The sequence below is a fragment of the Gymnoscopelus braueri genome (genome assembly GCF_963280865.1).
Source record: "Gymnoscopelus braueri genome assembly, chromosome: 5".
In the NCBI taxonomy this organism is placed as follows: domain Eukaryota; kingdom Metazoa; phylum Chordata; class Actinopteri; order Myctophiformes; family Myctophidae; genus Gymnoscopelus; species Gymnoscopelus braueri.
Window position 1 is genome coordinate 26,087,760 of NC_137606.1, and position 22,763 is coordinate 26,110,522.

The window sequence follows — 22,763 nt, forward strand, 5'->3', positions numbered from 1 at the left end:
TACCATTTTACTAGAACTACCCAGTAGAACAAGTGAACTGCACAACAGCTGTCTGTCTCATTGATTGTCAGTGGCAGCGCATGCATGTGCACATCAACATCACACTACAAAACCCGACATTTGATCAACAACAAAATATAGATTAATACATTTGACAACATACAGCCAACATCCCAAAATGGAGTCTTAATATCCAGCAAGTAGCCTAATATAAATTAATAACTGCAAACAAATTACAAGTTTAGGCTATCAAATCAATATCCTACAAAAGTAGAGATAAGCTGTGACCTCACCGGCGCTCTGATGGACAATAAATAAATAATCCTTTTGCAAATTCTCTTGTCAATAATGATACAAATGGAACGTTTATTTCAGCAGCTAGAGTTTGACATTGTTTGAGTGCTGTTGGGTGCACAGCGTAGCTCCTCGTTTAAGTTAATTGTCTTCACCCGCTGCTGCGCAACAGGGCAGATCTCCGCCAGGGCACTATATTATATTTATATTTATATGATTTAAACTTAAGTCATTATTAGTGCAAGTTCATAGGTGGACACAATAGGGACATTTGGGCACCTCAATATAAAATTGGCTATTTAAGTATCTACATATAAATGCATTTTAGTGGGTACTTTTTTTTTTTTTTTACCCCTTAACGGGAATTCCCGGGAAGCCCGGGAAAAGGTCTGAAAATTCCCGGGAATTAAAATTAGCTATTTCCCGGAAAATGTTAAACCCTAATGAGATCTCTCTTTTGATTGGATGAAATTGGTATCCCAATGCTGCTTATATATCTGTTCTTTTCCAACTGGTTGGAAAAAAGACTGTCGGCTAATACTAGCAGTTTAGCATGTTAAGGTTTGCAGTGTTGGCAGCTAAATAAGTCCACGAGAAAGTATAATTATTGACGGTTATAACCAGTCTAGAACACCAGCTTGTTGCTGGTGTAGTTGTACTCATCAAATACAAAATAAACCCTGAAAACGATCAGAGAAGGGAATTAATCTGAGGCAGAGCTGACCTGGTAAGGAGATCAGATTTCAGTGACGCTGACTAACGCAACGTGTTAAGAATTTGTGACATCCAAACACTTGACCACGCGGCTGCTGACCACAGCGGCTGCTGTTTTAATCCTGAAGGCTTATCTGATCCGGTGTCCGTGGCCTGTTCATCTACCTACATGAAATGATAAATGAACAGTCTTGTCTCTGCCAACAAAGAGAACAACACGGACTGCTAACCGTAGCCACTAGTGTTACACCAAAAGTAGTAACTGGTGACTTATAGAAAAACACAACACAGTGTGTGTGTTGATTTCAGAGTTGAGGAGACATGGCCAAAGACTCGCTTCACTCGCTTGGTTTAATTTAAACTTTGCCACTATGGTAACATGAATTTGAAAACCGCAAAAGAGGTGAGCTGACACCATATAAACACTGAATAATGAGAAAAGACAAACAAGCAATGCCAGATGAAATGATTAAAAGAAACGTACGACTGCAAGTGGTCAAAGTTGGTATTACCAGTCCAGTCTAACCCCGAATATCAAATGGGTTTGGAAATGTTTAAACTGGCCTAATGCTAGGGTTCAAGTGGTTAATATATCAGCAGTGAATGAAATGGATACAAAATATAAAGTTCATAGGGTATATACACAATCACCCAATCACAGTGGCATCACGGCCCCTTTGTATTTGTATATACTACTCGAATAACATTTTACTCTCACCAAATATCTATTGCTTTTGACAGGTTCAAGTCATATTGCTGGTAATTTGAATCATGTGAGATTTACTTTGCAAATGTTTGAAGAATTTGTTTGCCACTACATGCTCTAAACTAGAACGCTCTCCACCCAGGTGCGACTAATTGATGCTGGCTTCTTGTGGACCGAACCGCACTCCAAAAGGATCAAGATAAAACTGACCGTACAGAAAGAGGTGAGGACACAGAGGAGACCTGATAGGCATGAGAGAGTGACATTTAATCTATCAGATTCAAACGGATTAGGAACCTAATATAGCCAAGTTCGTTGGGTTCATAGTTTGTCAATTTGTCAGTGGCAGTGACTGGATGACCACCTGTAATACACTTACAATACAAGATAATGTCAGAGTTGAAAGTGGCAGATGTTGACATTTAGGAACACATAGATAGGAAGCATAGATGATACAATGTTGTACTTGCAACAAAGATGACAATTTACACAAATGACTTATCATAAGAGGTGAAGTATCAATAAAGATAGCTTTGTCGGCCTATAATAATAATTTGGAAAGAAGAAAGGAGTTACATGATCGAGGCTTGACTGTCTGAGTGCTTTATTTTACTGTTGCCAGTGGCTGTCATTGCAGCTCCTTGACCTTTTTAATGAGAACCCGAGCCTTGTGCTTCTCAGGGCCAGGTCTATTGTTTGTGCCATAACGGGTCTGTGTAATAGTGAGTAGTGACCCTCTCTCCCACTGTTCAGATACACTCTAAAAAGCACAGAAACAGTGACTTCAGAACATGCAATGTTTTTTGTCTCTTTCGAAGAGGCTGTCCTGTCTAGGTAACCATTTGAAAGGGACACTTAAGGTCAATACATGTTCCTTCCGATGTCAGAAAATATCAGTTTCGGACAGGCTTTCCGAACTTTTTAAGACAGTCAGACATCTGGGAGTGCAGGAGCGTCGGAACAAAGTGAATGTTTCTCAAAATGTCAAAATGTATCTGTTATCTCACCTCCCTTTCCGAAAAAAGTTTGGATGTTAGAAGGAGCATGTATTGTTCTTGATGTGCATCTCAGTTCATTTTTGATGGATTTCATATAAACAAATTCTCTGTCTTTCTCTGTTCCTACAATTCCCATGATGAATGTTGTGGGCAAGCAGCAGCGCCCATGTGTGCTGTGGCTGTCATTATATAAACCTGATTCATATTAGCTGATGTCAAGTTTGATATCTTGTCGTAAACACAGCAAACAAGGTCACAGCCACTGTAAAGGGTTGTAGTTTACATAGATTTCATATTCATAGATTGTACCCCAGTGATATCACTAGAAAACGGCTCAGTGTTTTGACTGTTATGTTATATAATGCAGATATAATGTTGAAAGTCCTGATAGTGTGCCTTTATTCTATGGGTTCCATTGCTAGTGTTGAATGTTGCGTGTGTGTGTGCGTGTGTGTGTGTGGCTCTCCTACTAGGTGATGAATGGAGCCATCCTGCAGCAGGTGTTTGTGGTGGAGTTTGTCATCCAGCACCAGATGTGTGACGACTGCCACCGTGTGGAAGCGAAGGACTTCTGGAACTCGGTAGTGCAAGTTAGGCAAAAGGTAGGTGTATATTGGTCCTTAAACCCCACCTCACTGACACCAGAAACCATTTAAAATATTTTTTCAGGACCTTCTGAACCTCCGTTATTGAGGATTTTCATTTCGTGGCCGCTGTAGCTGTAATGAATGATGATGTGGTTCTCAACCTTTTTTGAGCTCTGGACCACTAGCATATTTCAAACAATCCTCAAGGACCACCCCTCCCTACCTACCCACAAGTTTTCTGTAATTAATATTTAACATTGATGTTGTCATTGTTGCGCACCAAAAATAGTCTAATCTAAAAGCTCATAACGCATCGCGTTATTTATTTTTATTCTTTTGAATTTGATCTGCCGATATGAAACAGGGGAAACAGTGGTCTATGACTCAAAACTACACAAGATCACAGTAAAAATCCCTGCTCCCAGGTCAAGAAAAGTCAGGTCATGTTCATTTCTCAGATCAAAAATCCTCTTCAAAACCTCCCTACTCTATTCTATTTAATATTCAGTTAAATCTGATCCTGTGTGAGGTATGGTAATATAACCCTCCCCTGTTGGGTGTGATCTGCTGAAGCGGGTCCTAAATGTATTCTGTAAAACATTTAACAGGAATAGATTATACAGTGATTATGCAGTAAGCAAGTGACTAATCAACTTTCAAACCAATATTTTTGAAACCCACTACAGAGTTATGTGGTTAGTTGGGTACCTGAATATATAATCAGTGTGTCTCACTGACTGTGATACTTTTCTTCCACTCATAGACTACTCACAAAAAGACGTTCTACTATCTAGAACAGCTCATCCTCAAACACAAGCTCCACCAGAATTCCCTCAACATCAAAGAAATCAATGGTATGTATTATTTTATAAGAAACAAAATGAGAACCTGTCATATGCAACTAATGTACAATTAAAAGGATAGTTCAGAATTTTATATTTGGGTTTGATATTGCACATCCCAAGGTTGTTGTTGTTAAAGCTTCCAGTGGACATTAGTCGGTAACCATTGTGCTGTTTTTAAAAACATTTTGACAAGAACCGTGGGATGTCACGTGGCATCCAGTTAGTGCAGTGATAAAGTCCCGGACCACCACTGTGGAGACTGGGGTTTGTTTCCTCCCGGGTGCCTCCGGGTTGGCAAGGTGTTCCCACGAACACAATTGGCCTTGTTCGCGCATTGGTAACTGGGTGGGGAGGGTGTTCTCCGTTACTGCACTAGCAACTCCTACAAGTTGAAAGGGGTGTCAGTTCAGCAGGGAGCAGAAGTGGGAGGGATAGTTCATCTGCATGCCTTATGTTCTCGATTTAAACTGAATAGTGTATCGGAAGAGATTTGGTTGTCTCTAATACCCTCTCACCAAACAGTAGCGTTTGGCAGTGACAGGACTATACACATGGGGGAGAATTGTCAAATTGGGGAGAAAAGCTCAAAATACATAAAAATATAGATAAAAAATAGGGACCTTGGGATTTGTGATATCGAACCCCATTATAAAAACTGGAACTGTCCCTTTAAAAAGAACATAATGATCGGTGAAGCGCTTATTACCTCTTCCAGTAACAGATATGTGTGCATATCACTGGCACCAATCAGTTCCCTGTACAGTTGTCCTTGTGTGGGCTTCAGAAGGTCATGTAATGTGTCTTAATTGGCATACTGGGATCAGACCAAGCATTCCATATAGCATGCTAGTCATGCAGTGTATCTCATTACCTATTGGCGAACTCTGATTTCTACAACACACACACGCACGCACGTGTGGACAATACTTGTACCCAATTTGACATGCCGGCCCCAATCATCTAGTTTGATGTCCAACGTTTGTCGCCATATGTGGCCTATGTCAGGAACACGCGCACCTGGTAATCCACATCCTCAGACACGCATGCTGTGTGCATTTAGTGACGGCTCAGCTGCTCGGAGGCCTTTATTCTTGGACAGGGTAGTAAAGTGGAGTTTGAGCCAGTTTCATCTAAATTACCTCCATATCCTCAAAACATAAAAGCTTTGTGAAGGTTTCCAACATGTGGCTGCCATATTTTTCTTTTTTTTATTTCTTGACAATTTTCAAGCTGCACCTAATATTTGTGTATGTGTGTTTGCTTTTCCCTGTTTGTGTCTTAAGTTTCTCTGAAATGACCAGTGAATCATATCGGTCATTTATTTGTGTACAGTATTTTAATTACTCTTCTCTCTTAGAGGGGATTGATTTCTACTACGGCTCTAAACAGCACGCTCAGAAGATGGTAGACTTTCTACAATGTACTGTACCATGCAGGTGAGAAGTACTAAATACACTGTATCAGGATCAAATTGTATTTACTGTACATATGTTTTCTTTTTCAAATACTTTTGTAGTAGACTTTACCCTGAAAGACCCACACTACAACAACCAATGTAAACTTTTGTAATGCACATTTATTTCTGCCTATGTCGCCGTGGAGACAGGCAAATGTATTGAGCAAAATAGAAGGCTAAAATACAGACTATTGCAGAGCAGTTGGTCCAAGCTGACGGTCTCTCTGTAAGCAATGATAAGGAAACAAAATGCGCGTTGTGCGACCCCCTCCCCTTTCTGTTTTCATTTTCAGCCGAAAAAGCGCTCTTGGCAGCGCATTTTCTTCATAACAGGCGGATGGTGTGAACACACCCTTTGACCACACAAAGCACTGAATTCTTAAAACAATCATCTTTGGCTGTGATTGTGATTATATAATTCACCTATGATACTGTGTGTATATATATATATGGGCCATTTTATATGTGATACTTCCCTTTGTAACATCAATGCAATCTCTGACACTTAATACTCTTTCATTTTTAAAGGTCAAAGACATCCCAGCGCCTCATCTCCCATGACATCCACTCAAACACGTACAACTATAAGAGCACCTACTCTATGGAAATTGTACCCATCTGCAAGGTATATAGCATGTTTGTCAGTTTTTGTTGGACCTCTGTATCTGAGACATGCAGACATGTTCGTATCGTTTGGTTTTTGACAAGCCAGGGCAGAGTCTTGTTGCAACCCAAATCCCAGCTTCATCAACTCTTCTCTTGTGTGTTTTGTGGTCTTAGAAGATACTTTAGTTCTACCAACATGTAGATTCAAAACACTGCCTAGCCAAGAATCTCTCATCTTATATTGTCTACACAGCCAATATAAGATGAAAGAGCTCAAAGCTGATTCCCTAGACCTATTGAGTAAAATGCATATGCTCTTCCATGAAAGTTTAAGTCAGTTCTCAAAGGATTGATAAGTCAATTTGAGAGAGATGATTCAAGTTGTTTTAAATTATAATACTGTAGATCCAAGCTTTGGTCATATTATCACTGTTAATTATTCATTATTAACATGTTGTATATATCTTGCAAGCTTACAAAAAAAGATCTATATTTTCATTTACATTCCGCCTATCATGATCAAAGCAAAGGTTTTGTAACATTGTGACTGATAGCTTGAAGTATATATCTCGTAAGTTTGCAAACGCTTTTTTAAAAAATATACTGTAATTACTTGCACGTTCCACCTCTTACGCTGCTCAGATCTCAGCAGCAGATAACTTGCCAGAAAGCTGGATATGAACATGATTAAAACCATGGGACCAAAATGATGGCATTTGAAATGGCAGGGTGAAGAATGTTTCTCAAATTGACTATTGAGTACAGGATGTGCTCTTCGAACCATAATCAGCATTTGTGTGATTGCATCAAAACAAGAATGTTAAATCGCTACCTAGACATTAATGAGGACAGTATCACACAGTCTATATCAAACAAAAGAAATGTAAGTTTGTGTGACACTCTTGTATGATGAAGTAGGGCATTCATTTACAAACAAAAATCATTAAAAGTTGTAATAAGGAGATCCAACGGTTCTGCCTGACAGCGACAATATCTAAAATGTGGAGCCTGGCCTTGTAAGGCTTTAAATGTCATCAGTAAAATCTTAAAATCAAAGGCATAATAAATATGCTGTTGAGGGAGAGACCACAGACCAGAACTTGGCTTTGACTTTTGACTTGACTTTTCTACATGTTTCAAGTACAAAGGTGTAATCCCAGCGCTCGACTCCTAATCTCAGTTACTATGCAATCTCTGGGTTTTTTTGGGGTGGTTGTAAGCCAAGTGAGCTGCTCATTGTGAGTCCAAAGTTGTTTTCGCTCTGACCTTACTTTGACTCTCTGCATGTATTGTTATTTTTTGGTTGCTAGGACAGCGTGGTGTGCCTTTCACCTCGGATGGCCCAGAGCCTGGGGAACATGGGCCAGGTGTGTGTGTGCGTTAGAGTCACCAGCACCATTCACCTCATTGACCCCCGTACACTGCAGAGTGAGTACACTTAATGCTACTTCTGTGCTCTTCCACAACTTCCATCTTCATCCTGCTGTGGCCGTTTGAAGCCAGCCGCCACTGTTTGACTTGGTTGGATTGACTACGGTCATGAAATTCCTGGAAATATTTTGATATTGGAAAAGACCTTTTCCAGTCCTGGAAAGGGTTTGGAATTTATCAAGGGTCCTGGAAAAATATTTGGCTATGCATTGTTTTTGGCTATTGATTTAGTTAACCCATTGAGACCTGAAGCCGATTCTACTTGTCTCCTAAACAGTTTTCTGAAAAACGTTTGTTTCTATATCAGTGGTGCTCAATCTTTTTCATGTCAAGGACCCCCAAAATTATATGTATTTGGCCGCGGACCCCCATCAAAATATTTTGTTCCAGGGACCCCCCAGAAGCAAAGATTTGAGTTAAATGGTCGCTTTAAAAATATATATATTCAAATATTTGCACACATTTTCACGTTTAAAAAAAAATAGCAGATCTACAAGCTCGTAGCGCGGCACTCGGTGCCGCGCTATGAGCTTGTATATCTGCTATTTTTGAATAGCCCAAAGTGTAAAATAATGCTTTTTAGCTCAAATCTAAAAATGAGACAGTTCCAGGTCTCAATGGGTTAATAATAAAGATTTTCCAAAACATGTATAACATTACCCAAAATAAGTAACATAAGTAGGTTTTCGCCTAACGGGCTGCGAGATTGCAGCCTTATGTATACGTGACAAAAAGAACGTGACAAAGAACATTCATTGGTAAAAAATGTGTGGGAACCCTGTGACTAAAACTCAACATACTTCATTTCCTTAGTCTTTCAACTCCATGTACAGTATTTGGTGCATAATCTGCATGTATAGGCAGGTTGTAAACTTCTCTCATACCAGGAGTCCCACCTAAAGGGTTGCCCGGTGGCAGAAAAAAGGGGTAGAGAAAGTGAAATTGTAGTACTGATTTAAAAACAAGATTCAAGAGTCTTTATTATGAAATCATTGGTATAATGCCGACAACCAATAAACTCATACTCGGAAGTATACCGGTAACAATGGATGCACATGCGCATAGCCTACCTTACTTTGTGTGCACTTGAAATAACTTCACTACCGTTAGCTATATTATTTTCCCCAGTGTCAACCAGTAGGTGTCCTCCTTGTCACGCATGGAATTGCGTTATACTACAGTAGTAAACAGATGAACAGTATATCCAATCAGAGAGTGTAAGGATATACTGTACAGCCAGACACAAACAAGAAATATGCAGCAAGATTGGTTGAGGGCACATTGTCTACAGAAGTTAATAAAGCTGTCGCCTCACAGCTAGAAGGTCCTGGGTTCGATTCCCGCAGGGGACGCTGTGGGCGCTGGGGGTGTGTTCTCTCCTCCGCGTCATCAGTGCCCATACCCTAGGTGGGGTTGGCGAAAGGGCCTTTCTGTGTGGAGTTTGCATGTTCTCCCCGTGTCTCCTAGGGTAGGTACCCTCACAAAAACATGCAGTAATCCTGGTCACTATACTGCCTCCCCCTGGCCAGCCGGGGCGCCTGATGGAGGGGAAGGGAACTGGTTGGAATAACGTGTTCCTTCCACGCGCTACGTCCAACCAGGGAAACTCTCCCCTGTCAGGTGACAAGAAGGTCAGTTGGCTCTCATGCATTGAAGGAGGCATGAGCTCGGCCCTGGCCTCCCTAGGTTGGCAGAGGGAAGGTAGTGCCCAGGATTACATAGACAATTGGCACTGGGTGTAAAAAATAGGGTTACAAAATCGTGGGATAAAAATTTAAAGTTAAAAAAAAAAAAAAAGCAGTCGTGTACTAGACGTATAAGCTCGTACTGAGTTAAAATGAGCTGTTGTCTACATTTTAGAGCCTGAGACTTCTTTCTCCCCTACTCGTATAGTAGTAAGGGAATTACTCCGCTCTGCTGCTGTATTGATAAGACACTTTACTTAGTATGTTACAAGAAAGTAGGTGCCACATGAAAATGACTTAAATGTGTTTTATTTTATTTTTTTCAGTGGTCATGTTACATAACCGGTGTATGCCCACACATGCGCAACACTGTACACAGCGGTGGGTGAGAACAGTGTGGAGTGTTGTAGCTATGTCATCATCTGTGGATCTGTTTTTTAAGTAGATTGGTGTGGGTGGTAACGTACGACAGAGTAGGTCCTTAACATGCTTCTCAAGACATTTGCTCACTATGGGAGTGAGGGTAGCAGGACACCAATGATTTAAGCATGTTTCCTTTGTTTTTATTCAGCACTGCAACAATGGTGGATGACTAGAAGCAGGAGGGGACTACACACAGGGAAAGGGAGAGTTTGAATATGTCTGTAAACACACCAGCTAGCTGCGCCGCATACGCTCTGATCACCTGTCCTGGGATGCTGTCTGGCCCTGTCGCTTTGCTGATGTTGACACGCTTTTGAACGACCTGCGCACATTGTCCTCTGCGATGAAGATGACGTGGTCGTGTCGGCAATTGCCTATCCTACATTTTAAAGAAAAAAACACTAAGTTCGGAATTGCTAGGGAAATATTAATACTTTTTATTTAGTGAGTGAAATGGGCTTCCAATCAGTGTAAATATAAAATTAAACTATAGGTTTAGTTAGTTCTACCCTCAAGGTTCCGTGATCTCCCGTACTGCGATGCGAGAGTGCGGACTAGCCAATTCCAAATTTGAGCGTGTGTGCATTTTAGGCTGAGTGTTGGATTACAATAAAACAACACTATAAAAAAACCTTCATATTTCACGTGTCAGTTAAACTGAGAGGAGTGGAATGTGCCTCGGGTCTGTCTCTCCTCTGCTGTACTAAACTGACCCCAGTCTGCTTGCCACATGTTCATCACAGCCCACTAACTCAACAGCTTTCGTCTGCTCCTAATCAAACCGTACCACATAAGACACAGGCGCACACAAAACCTATTTTCAATTGACTTGGCCTTTACAGCCAAATGAGCACATAACATGTGGATTTACAAAGATGTGTAATCAATAAGAGGAAGTGGCAGACTTGGTGTAATTATCGATCATGAAACGGATTGAGAGGTTCTCCGTTGCAGATTTGTGGCATCTTGAAAGGCAGTTCACGTGTTTTCAATTAGTGTTCAAAGGCCTTAGGCCAGGCTATTTTTATATTTGAACTGTTTTTATTTGCATTTTTAACAAGAAACATATTCACATACGGTCAGGCTATTTCCCCACAGAAAGCCTCAGAACACAACTATGCAATGTAGTTTAGCTTCCTTTTGAGTAAGTGTTTGGTTTGGCAAATACAGTAAGTGGCCAGTATACAATGGAAGGTACTGTGGTGTTGTGTATAAGGTATTGTGGCAGCTACTGATACATGCTGATGGTGTATATAATATGCCATGCATATGCAATATAGTGCATATGCTTATCTATTTTCATTATCCTATTAGTATAAAACTACTGATACCTTTTTTTTTTGGTGCTCTTTTTCTTTACTATTATTGCCTATGCTGCTACATTGTCTGAAGGAAGCCAAACGAAAAGGTTTTACTCTGATGTACCCGTGCACAAGATCTAACCATTCAGAATAAGCTTGAACTTTGAACCAACTTACCGGTATATCATTAACTCTTGGTATACATGCTTAACCCATTAAGACCTGAAGCCTATTCTACAAATGTCTTCTAAATCCCAACAGTATTCTGAAAAAAATGGTTTCTATATCAGTGGTGCTCAAACTTTTTCATGTCAAGGACCCCTGTATTGTATGTATTTGGCCGCCGACCCCCATCTCAAAATGTTTTGTTCCAGGGACCCAGTTTGAGAACCACTGCTTTACACGCACCAGTCTGTCAAAATCTAAAAAACATTTCATCATTATGTAACCCACTAGTTGCTGAGGTGGACGGGGGCACATACTGGCGCTACCCCTTCAACAGTCTCTGTAGCCCGCGGCAGCTACAGGAGTTCATCGTCATGGATACCGAGATCATTAGAGACCAGAAACTGGGGGCCGGAGCAGGCGTGAGGTCCAATAAGGTGAGTGTCGTGAAGGGTGAGGTAGTGGCAGTGGTGCAGTAGAATAGATTGATTTATAAGGTCAATCTATGGCAGACCATTACATATTATCCCTTAGCTTGGCTAGTGTTTTGTTTAACACGTTCAATGTGGGAAATGCATACTGTGTCATTTTAGTTCTTTTTAGCTATAACCACTATTTTGGGCTTTTCAAAAATAGCAGATATACAAGCTCATAGTGCGGCAGTACGAGCTTGTAAATCCTCAATACATTTTTTGAAAAAACGGAACATTTTTTAAAGCGGTGCTGCGCTATGAGCTTGTATATCTGCTATTTTTTTAATAGCCAAAGAAATCTAAAGTGACACGGATGCAATCCTGGATTGAACGGGTTAAATGCCAACGGGCTTGAGGGTACCTTTTTTGTTGTCTTCTAGAGCAGTGGGCCGGCCCACCCATCTGGCCAATCGGCTGCTGCGTTAGTGGCCAGATGGTTTGGGCCAATTGTAGTATACATTTTAATCATCAATCAATTGGGTTTCCGGCTTGTGACCAATGGGACTAACGTAGTCAAGTTTCTGTATCACAATGAGAACTTTTTTCAAGGTTTAAAAAATAAATAAAAAAATCTTACAAATATTGTTATATTATTGAAATCGTAGTGTTTTGCCAGTTATTTGGGGAACCCTCTTGCAATATCTTCGCGGCCCACTGCCCACAGGTTGAGAACCACTGTTCCAGAGTGTTAGGACAACAATGTGTGTAATGTATTTAAATGATGAATATCAACTGTTGCCCTCCATGAGGCGGTTTAGAGTCCCAAAATATAAGAAAAACAGGCTAAAGAAATAATAATAATAAATAATAAATTTTATTTGTAATGCGCTTTTCATTCACAAGGAATCTCAAAGTGCCACATGGTAAAACATCATCAATCATATAAAGTTAAAAGCAAGATTTAAAAACAGACTAAACAACAATTCAACACGAAAATGCCCTCTGAAACAAAAACGTTTTCAGGCCTATTTTAAAAGAGTCCAGGGTCTGTGGTGCTCTCAGGTTAATAGGAAGGCTGTTCCACAGGCGCGGCGCTGCCGAGCAGAAGGCCCGGTCACCCATAGTACGTAGCTTTGTACCAGGGACATCGAGGAGGAATCTGCTTGTAGATCTGAGGGTGCGGGTGGAATTTTGTGGGGGCCTAATTAATTTCTGTAGGTAGGGAGGGGCATGTCCATTTATGCAGTTGTGGGTGATCAGCAGGACCTTGTAGTCGATCCTAGCTGAAACGGGGAGCCAGTGCAGTGAAAATAGGATCGGTGTTATATGATCGTGCTTACGCACTCTCATTAGGACCCTGGCAGCGCTGTTTTGGATGTATTGCAGCTTCTGAACTCTTTTGTACAACCAGTCTGTTATGCTTTTAAACCAAAATGGGTAAACCAAGAGGATATGTTCTATTGTTCTTGTTTCTGTCTGCTTCTGTGATGTGTGTCCTGTAATGTACCTTGTGTAATGTATTATGTATGTCCTGTCTGTATCTTGAACGGTGACGTCATGGACACAAAGCAAATTTCAGTGAGAGCTGACAATAAAGTTGTATCGTACTATCGTAATGTGTCTGCTACATATGGTAGGTGCTAATTGTCTTCTGTATCGTGTGTGTGTGTTAAAGCACACCCTGGCTGAGGTGTGGGTTCAGAAGACATCAGAGATGAATACCAGCCAGCAGTACCACTGCCGTACCTTCCTGGGTCACCTGCTCAACATAGGAGACCTGGTGATGGGGTAGGTTTGGGAGGCGTTGATCGATGCTGAGAGGTCAAATGCGGCACCAAAACAAAGGGCCAAATGCATCCCATGATGTCTGCTTATTTTTGCAATGTTGTCCTATGTTACAGCTATGACTTTGCCAATTCCAACATAAACGATGAGCACCTGAATAAGATGAACCCTCACCATCTCCCTGATGTGGTAAGAGACCTCATTACTGATCATCCACAGAATAAATGACTTTCTCACAGCTCCCCCGAAACCATAGAATTGTCGATACTGACCCCTGGTGGTAATTTACCATTCTGTGTAACAAATGCACACATTTAGTCCGTTCAAATATGCAACATCTGTATTTTACTGCAGACGTGCTTTTATTGATTGAACAATTTTCAAACCAAACAGGTGCTGATTAAGAAGAGCTACGACCGCAGCAAGAGGGTGAGGCGTAGGAACTGGAAACTGAAGGAAATGACCAAAGATCGGGAGGGCCTGGCCCCAGAAGATGAGAGGTAGGAAGATTATGCAGGATTCATGCCAAGTCCTTGGAGTTTTCCTAAATTTAGGACTGGAAAAACAACCCATCTACATTTGGCATTCGGATCACGATATCTTGGGTTCTGAACATTTTTTCCCCCCCCAAAAAAAAAGATAATAATAATAACATTTTCTTAATAAAAAAAAAGAAAACTTGTCATAACTCGTTCTTGGCAGCCAGGGCATTCAGAAAAATACTTGTGATAACTCGTTCTTGGCAGCCAGAGAGTTAAGCCAATTTGAATACAGGATAAACATAGTGATTTTCAAAAGGGTGGATTATTGACCAACTTGGGAAGCATTGGGTCCCACAGTCTTTGCTACTATGACCCGGCCAGGGAATCAAACGCTGACCACCCAATCCTCAGGGCACTCTAACCACAAGGCCACTGGGATGGAGCTTTTACATGTAAGGTGACAATATCTCATTTTCAGTCCAACTAGTTTGCATAACACTGGATCACAGGGCTCGAGACTAAGGGAATCCCGAAGTCCATACATAAAAATACGTATTTGGGACGCAAATTAATTTCCCCTGGGATGCAGAGGATTTTTTGAGCCAACTGCGCATATCAATGTCACTGCGCTAAAAATGCCGGTGCACAAACTCGCAGCAGGAGCTGAGCAGCAGACACACAGAAAATAATGATGTTTATAGAATGCTTAAAAGTTACAGCAGGCAGTGCTGATCGTCCTTTTCAGGTAGAAGTTGTAAACATGCACGTGTCGTGAAGAGGTTAACATTCACAGCAGAAAGAGATGGAGAACAGACACTGTCAATCTGGGAAGTAGGAACTATATCCAACAACTAGTCGAAAGGAGTGATAAATCTTACTGTCCCAGTCTCCTTTCCATGGAAAATATTGCCTTGCTACTTCAAACGTTATGGATATGATTTGGATTGCGATATTAAAAATAAAATGTTAAACGGAACGCGATGTCATCACATTGATAGTTTGTTTAACTTTTGGCAACTCTATAAAACATCACGAGACGTTATGTTTTTCTTCAACACAGCCAGTCGTCCACGCTGGCATTCATTTCACAGAGTTCAGTGCTGGGTAGGCTTATTTTCGCCAATAATGGTCTTTTATTTAACACTCTAACAGGACGAACAGATCAGCTGTCAGCTCGTCTGAAATAAATAACTCCATCTCGGCTACAGTTCCATCTGAACTAAAATGATGCATGCAGTGAGGCTCAGGCAGACTGCATGTAGAGACCTTTCCAATAAGTGTGGTTATTCTTTGTCTGTATGACTGTTGCGTGGTGAGCATAGCCGATATGAAAGCCCTCAAAGCGTTGAGGATGCGTCCCGTTGTGGGCTTGTAGATCGGCTAAGTCCACCGTGACACCGTCGTACGGACGAAGTACAAACCAGGTTTTGCCGTAATTTATCCAACAATTGCGCATGGTTCTTCTACCACACACCAGCAAGCAACCCTGGCTGTGACAATCAGATATTTAGTAGCCACAAATCACAGTATAAAAATAGAAAGGATTGCTAAGCCATTTCAACAGCAATAATAACAACAATAATTATTATATTTTATTATATTATTAATTACAAATATATATATATATATATATATATATATATATATATATATATATATATATATATATATATTAAGTTATTAATTTAAAAGATGTGCTAAGCCATTTCAACAGCAATAATAACAACAACAATAATTATAATATTTTATTATATTATTAATTACAAATATATATATATATACATTAAGTTATTGTAATTTAAAAGATGTTTGATGGATTATATTCAATTTGGGACGGTTACATTTGTATTTTGGGACAGTTCTGGGACGGGGGTGAAAAGAGTTAGTCTGGAACCATGTTGGATCATTTCACATAGTTTCATCATGTGTGTAGCCTGCAGCAAAATGAGTACAACCTAACTAGCACATTATTGATTTAGTTAACTTTCATTGAGGTGACATCATAAAGGGTTCTCACGGCCATGACATTCCTGGAAATGTTTTGAAATTATTACGTAAACTGTTTCCAGGCCTGGAAAAGGTTTAGAAATTAATCAAATATTTTGAAAAATGTTTGGCTATGCATTGTTTTTGGCTGTTGCATATTCCAAAACAGTTCTATCATTATGCAAAATATGTAACATAATAAAATGTGGCGCTGCTCTGCACGGAGCTGCGGGAGTGTGGCCTAATGTATACAGGACATGTGACAAAAATAATAGATCAATGCGTCGCACCGTGATACTTTGTTTGCTTGGTTCTTTTTGTCACATAAAGCCCTCGGTCTAGTATAAATCAATCAGCTTAAAGATTACAAGGAGTGCAAGCAGTTAATGAGCCTTGTACTCCAGTGCGCTATGCCCTAGGATAGGTCATTTAGCATAAATGTGGCACAGAATATGGAATGGAATTCTCTGAGTAGTAAGAGTCTCATTATAGCGCTGTATGATTGCTAATATACAGACACCGTATGATTGCTATAACCCTGGAAATGGGGTAAATGACTCTATACTATACTAAAATATATTTTTATATATATATATATATATAATGTTACGTACACTGTAACTTTATTCAAAAAACTTTGAATTGCCTTGTTACCTTCTACTTCAGTCTTGTTTAAAGGTTTGTATTCTGTGTTCTTCAGACAATATCAGGACTTCCTAGAGGACCTGGAGGAGGATGAGACCATCAGGAAAAACGTCAACATCTTCAGAGGTGAGTTCGCAGCCCCTCAGGTTACGTGTTCTTAGCCTTTTTGGTTTCATTCCCTCAATCCCCCCTCTCTGAAACCTTTGAGTAAAAACCTCCTTGATTTTTGTCTGGTTGGAGTTTGATTATATTAAAACAATGCCCTGGCTTTTGTTTTGTTGCTGCTATTGTCTAATCCAGAGAAGCTGTCAACAGCTTTCATCCCTGTTTGGGGTGCCCCCCCCCTTTAAAAAATCATAGCAAATTCGTAAATTTGTGGCAAAGACATATATATATATATATATAACAATATATACATTCCTGTATTGAGAAAACAAAGTATGTCGAACCTTTTTTGTTGTTTTGTTGAGCAAATGGTCCAGCTCATACACCGTTTTGTCTCTTAAACAAACAAGTGACAGCCCGTCTGTAATCCGACCCATCTCTCTGAATATTTGGGTTGCAAAAATAAGATTGCATGGTTAAAAAAACATAGAATCTTCTCCTCATAATTCACAATACATTTTCAGTAACACGTGTCTCTCTCACAAGCCTCTGCTAACTTCTGTTAAAGAGAGAGTGGGAGATTGACAATCCAATATATATGTCCTTTATTGAGACAGATCAGTGGTAAAGTAGAGTTGGAAAACAGAGGGGATGCACAGGAGAGCAGGCTCAATTTGGCTCATAGGAAAGTGCCGCTATATTTCTGGCCTCACATCTATTCGTCTTTAGTGATTATGTAGGCAATTCATGCAATGTTAATTTTAGCATCATCTTTATTTTCAGACGCATCTAAGATCGCAGTGGAGAGTGACACTGACGATGAGGATGCGCCACGCATATCCCTAATGGAGATGCTGGAAGACCTCACCCTGACAGACGCCACCGGAGAAGAGGGCGCTGACATGATGGAGTAGCCAATCGGGCGGCAGCGTAGATCACATTCACGGTCTGATCAGTGAAATGAGAGCCCTACAGACATCGTTGTAACAAATGACCGATCAATCCAGTCAGTTGAGTCCTACATCTGTGGGATGACAGAGTGTGAGGACTGATGCATCAACTCAACAGATGGGCTCATATTTAGAAGCTAATGTATTGCACGAATAGCAGTCCCTCTAAACTGTGATCCTGAGATCATTTCCAGTCAAAATCCGGGTTTCTGGGTTTTAGCTATGCCACTCATTGGCATTTATCTTGTGCTTGCGGAAGTGCTCCAGATGCAATTATCTATACCATCTTTGTATTGATACAGTACATGGTTTGAAGTGATATATGAATGGAGTGCTATATAAGTACATTATTAAAGAAATATTTACCCAATTTTCACAGGTCCTGTGCTGCCTATCTGATATGTTTTTTATGATTTACAGGGTTCCCACTGTCATGAAATTCCTGGAAATATTTTGAAATTGAAAAAAAAATAATCCAGTACTGGAAAAGTTAGGGAATTGATCAAAGGTCCTGGAATTTATCAAGGGTCCTGGAAAAATGTTTGGCTATGCATTGTTTTTGGCTATTGATTTAGTTAATACAAAACATTTTCATAAACATGTATAACATTACACGAAATATGTAACATAAGTAGTTTTTCGCCGAACGGGCTGTGTGATGGCATATATTATTTAAATAAAATAAGTCATACGGATGCCATAATGAGTCTTCCAGTGAGCTATGCCCTAATTTTGAATGAAATTGTACTATTCTATATTCTATGCTTTATTTTTGCTACACTGCCTATCTTTGGGCATTCTACATAGGAGTAAGAGACACATTATTGCGCTGAATGATTGTTATATAGGCCTGGAAATTGGGCTAAATATTCTGGAAAAGTTTTGGAAAAGTTTTGGAAATTCATTGCTAAAAATGTGTGGGGACCCTGGATTTAAAAACATGCAATTCTGCTTTATTCGCAGGACAGGGTAGATGAGATGGACAGGAAAGTGAGGGCAGAGGGAAGGGGACGACATGAAATACACATTTCCAAGCTGGAATGGAATCGGGGATGATAAATAGTTGATGCCTTAACCATCCAGCTATGAGAGTGCCTTAAAACTAAATACGTTTTGAAAGTAGAGACACCGCTTCTATTCAGTTTATTATACTATGTTACATTAAGATCAGGATAAAGTATTATTTGGAATTACATGGAAAGAGGAGATGCTGTCTTGTGCTGTTTAATGGATCCACTAGAGGGAGGCAAAAATCTGCATCCTTTTTGTTAATGGTTTTTCCTGTGATTGCTACTCACATTGATTGATTGAATACTTAAGAAAAAAAGCACAGAGGTACAGTTCCATACAAAAGGATGCTAAAAGGATAAACCCAAGAAAGCACTATGGCTTGTTTCCATTGGTCCTGTGTATTCAATTCATCAAAACTAATAAAAAGACAAACAATAATATACAGAAGTTAGAATATGCTAAAACAACGAGTAATCAAAAATAAATATGTACCATAAACAGTTCCGGGGGGGATAAGCTTGGTCTTTTTTGCAGGGGCCAGTTATGAATTTCAGCCACCTGTAAGTGCTCTTAGAGCGGTTTTGAAGGAGAGTAAGGAGTCACACTTTTTTTATGACTGTTGGTCTACCCTGAGCCATCCCATCCTAGCATAATGTGCAGGGGTTAAATGAATTGTAAGGCCAAGCAGTAGCCTTACCAGTTTGTTTTGGGATGTCTGAAGCCTTGTTTTTAAGGCCTTTGTGGTGCTATGGTACCATGAGGTGCATGCATAGTCATAGTGACATCGGATGAGTGCTCCAGCTAGAGTCCTCAGTGTGTTCCTACTGACCAGAGAGGAGATCCTGTACAAAAATCTTGTTATTTGGTTGACTTTTTTGATAACTTTAGTTGCAATTTTTTTTTTACTGGAAAGGTTTTCAGTGAAAGTATATATTTTTTGGTCAAACGAAAAGTACAATGTAATAGTACAAGAAACCCAGAGGATAATGCATGAGAGCGTAGAACACTTGTTGCTGATGTGGTCTTAGAGAAACGAGGTAGAATTAAGTTTCAAGTTATAAGAATAGGAAGTTTATAGAAAATAAGGTTCATTGTTCAAATCTTTATTGTCCGTCAAGGGAAATGTGACTTCCCGCAAGAGTTTAAAACCATAATTATGACCACAACATTCCACACATGGTCAAATATAAAGCCACAAAGTGTAAGTCCAAACAATGCTGTTAAGAGTCTGATGAGGTGCAGTGAGTCCAAATGAATACAAATTTGTTTTGCTGTATTGCCCTTTTGAGCCCATAGGCCAAAACGACACGTGAGCTCATAATGATGCAAGAATACAACAGTCATTTTAATTTTTTATTTTACGCCATGCAGCAAAGTATGGTCTCATTGGTCTGCCCTAGACTGCTCAATACCACTTGGCTGTTATTGCCAACATTCCCTCTCCAGGCTCAATTGGCCAATATGGGGACATTGAATATTGACAATGCCCTACTCTGAATAACAAGTAATACAGTGAATTATCACCAGCCCTCATGTAAGGGCTAGTTGTGAAAAATAAGCTTAATTAATTAATCAATTTGATTTTAAATATAACTTTGGAATTATGGAAACTATCTTTCCCCAGATGGTGGGCAGAACTACTGGTATGAAGGTAGATTGAGGACATATCGGTTGGGGGAAGGGGAAGGAAGTCCTATTTGACAAGTCTCAGATTCGATCTTGGGGGAAGGAGGGGGAGGCTGGATCATGTGTTTCGCAAACTTGAGCTGATTGTTAGCAGTAATCAGATCCACTTGGGAAAGTGAATGGAGTGAATCCCTCTGGGTTTGGAGACAACGACAAGGAGCGCGGTTTCTCTGTCGTGTTTCTGATCTCCTTTGACCCCCTTAGTTCCTTGGCTTGCAACACAGTTGTCACCTTGCAGCTGGTTATAGGCTACTAATTGCATTCCTGTAGGCCTATTGAAGATTCACATACATGCAAGTGTGGGCTTGCATACTACATTCACTGTCAATGTAAAATCTGGTCTATTTTGGGTAATTCTGACCCCCAGGAGTCCTTGAGAAGTTCACCCTCCAAATGAGTAGTAGCCTATTCAATATCACTACACATTTTAGTTAACCTGAATTCTTTTTATTTTTTAAAATGTATTGGTGATTTTTAATATATTTTCCATGTACAATTAAAGGAGAATACCGGACAAATTAAGTGTTGTCTTTGATGTCTCGTTACTCACCGACCGACGTGAAAAGTGGCGTTCTTTTTTTCCATAGATTCCCGTGTCGTCATTTTTTAAACCCCCTCCGTTGTCAGAATGGGAGCGCGTGGGTTAGGGAGATTCGTCTATTATAACCGAGGCAAAGTTGTTTTTCTCTCTACTGCTAGTCATTGTGGAGTCTCATGATAGTCAAACATGCGTTGAAATTTCCTGCGAGGCCACCGTTAATGGCGAACGAGTTAACACTGGTTGCTTGTTTCCAGAACCTGGCAACACGAGTTGCCAGGTTCTGGAAGGAAACAAGCATGGAAAGAAACACGCGCTCCCATTCTGACAACGGAGGGGGTTTAAAAAATGACGACACGGGAATCTATGGAAAAAAAGAACGCCACTTTTCACGTCGGTCGGTGAGTAACGAGACATCAAAGACAACACTTAATTTGTCCGGTATTCTCCTTTAAGAAAATGAGCTTGCCAGTGTTACTGTGCTAACAACCAGCATTGGCCGGTTTAAATGTGTTGGTGAAATAGGCATAACTAATAGTCAGTCCCCTCTCCCCTGCAAAGCAGAACAGAAGCTGTCGTCTGTTCCATCATTTCCGTTCACGATTTTTAAAAAAAAAATACATTGCTTTACTCCCACTACCTTTGTATAAACTGTATGACGGAAATGTTTGACCTGTTGGCCTGATAGTTCCTCTGTCCTGGTAGTGCACAGTGTTGCCAGGTTAGTGAGAGAAATAAGCAACCATGTCTATGAAAACAAGCCCAAAAGTCACATGAGCACTTTAAACCTATATGCAGACAGTGGCTATCTTCAAAATTTGCAAAAATGTGGAATATTTTTAAAACATTTTAAAAACTCAAATCTTGTCCCTGGCATGAACTGATTTCAGATGGAGGTCTGCAGACAAATACTGAATACATATTAATTTGGGAATCCTTGACATGAAAATGTTTAAGAACCACTGGTTTAAACAACATTAGGAAGTAAGCCCAAATAAAATAAGCAACTACACTTTAGAAACCAGCCCAAAAAACGCAACCCACAACTACCAATATTTTCAATCAACTTTGCAGAAGTCCAAAGTCGCTTATAATAAGCGGACATGGCAACACTGGTAGTGCACCCTGTCCTTGAATGTTATCACGCTGACACGTGCTCGCTCATCCGTAAATAGTGCAAATAGAGGCACCACTTGTTTACCTACCTATTAATAATGCACGGTATTGTCCAGTCAGTGTAAGAATTCAGTACGTTCCCTGCAGAGATCATCCCCATGGGGATGGAGAGATTTTCACCAGCTTGCACTGTTTAAATATAGCGACTTAATGTCAATGTGTAAGTCACAGTAAAATATGTAGGCTATATTATGCAGTGGAGTAGAAGTAAAAGTAGGCCTATTGGAAATACTCCAGTAAAGTAAAAAATACCTCAAAATTACACTTAAGTACAGAACTTGAATAAATTTACTTAGTTACTTCTTTAAACCACTGTTAATGCGATATTAAAGTAGGCTACACTCCATAGATTACGGATCATTCTGCTCCAGGAATATGCCGGCCGGAGTGCAGCCAGTCAGTGTGAGGATATGTTGCAATACAACTCGCATAGCATACTGCTGTGCAGCAATGCGAAGCAGGGTTGAGGAGATGACTCACAGGGAAGTAAATTGGGCATCACACTCTGATGATGATGTCAAGAAGAGGAGCAGCCATGTTTCATCTGATGTACTCTTCTATGGTTTCTGCAGGAGCAGGAAGAAAGGCCAAACTGGCAGGCAATCAAAAAGTGTGATCCTATGTTCTATCTGAATGTTCACAAGATGCTCAATTAGTCTGAACCCTTACTGTGACTGTGACAGGCTGTGACTCAACTGACAGGTGATTATTATCAGCCTGGTCAAATGTTTCAAACTTGCAGTGGTGGACAGTCACAGTAAGTACACTTGAGTAC

General features: G+C 40.2%; 1 protein-coding gene across 1 annotated transcript in view; it reads left to right on the top strand.

Annotated features, from left to right (window-relative positions):
* The window catches only part of nmd3 (NMD3 ribosome export adaptor), a 22,817-nt gene extending 4,870 nt beyond the window's left edge, over positions 1-17,947 (top strand). Inside the window, exons 5-16 of the mRNA XM_080428104.1 lie at positions 1,857-1,937; positions 3,186-3,314; positions 4,063-4,153; positions 5,502-5,580; positions 6,129-6,225; positions 7,517-7,634; positions 11,503-11,648; positions 13,300-13,412; positions 13,526-13,598; positions 13,803-13,909; positions 16,578-16,648; positions 17,411-17,947. Of these exons, the coding sequence (XP_080284230.1) occupies positions 1,857-1,937; positions 3,186-3,314; positions 4,063-4,153; positions 5,502-5,580; positions 6,129-6,225; positions 7,517-7,634; positions 11,503-11,648; positions 13,300-13,412; positions 13,526-13,598; positions 13,803-13,909; positions 16,578-16,648; positions 17,411-17,541 (1,236 nt within the window). The 3' untranslated portion in view covers positions 17,542-17,947. The remainder of the gene's footprint in view (positions 1-1,856; positions 1,938-3,185; positions 3,315-4,062; positions 4,154-5,501; positions 5,581-6,128; positions 6,226-7,516; positions 7,635-11,502; positions 11,649-13,299; positions 13,413-13,525; positions 13,599-13,802; positions 13,910-16,577; positions 16,649-17,410) is intronic.
* Positions 17,948-22,763: the final 4,816 nt, after the last annotated feature.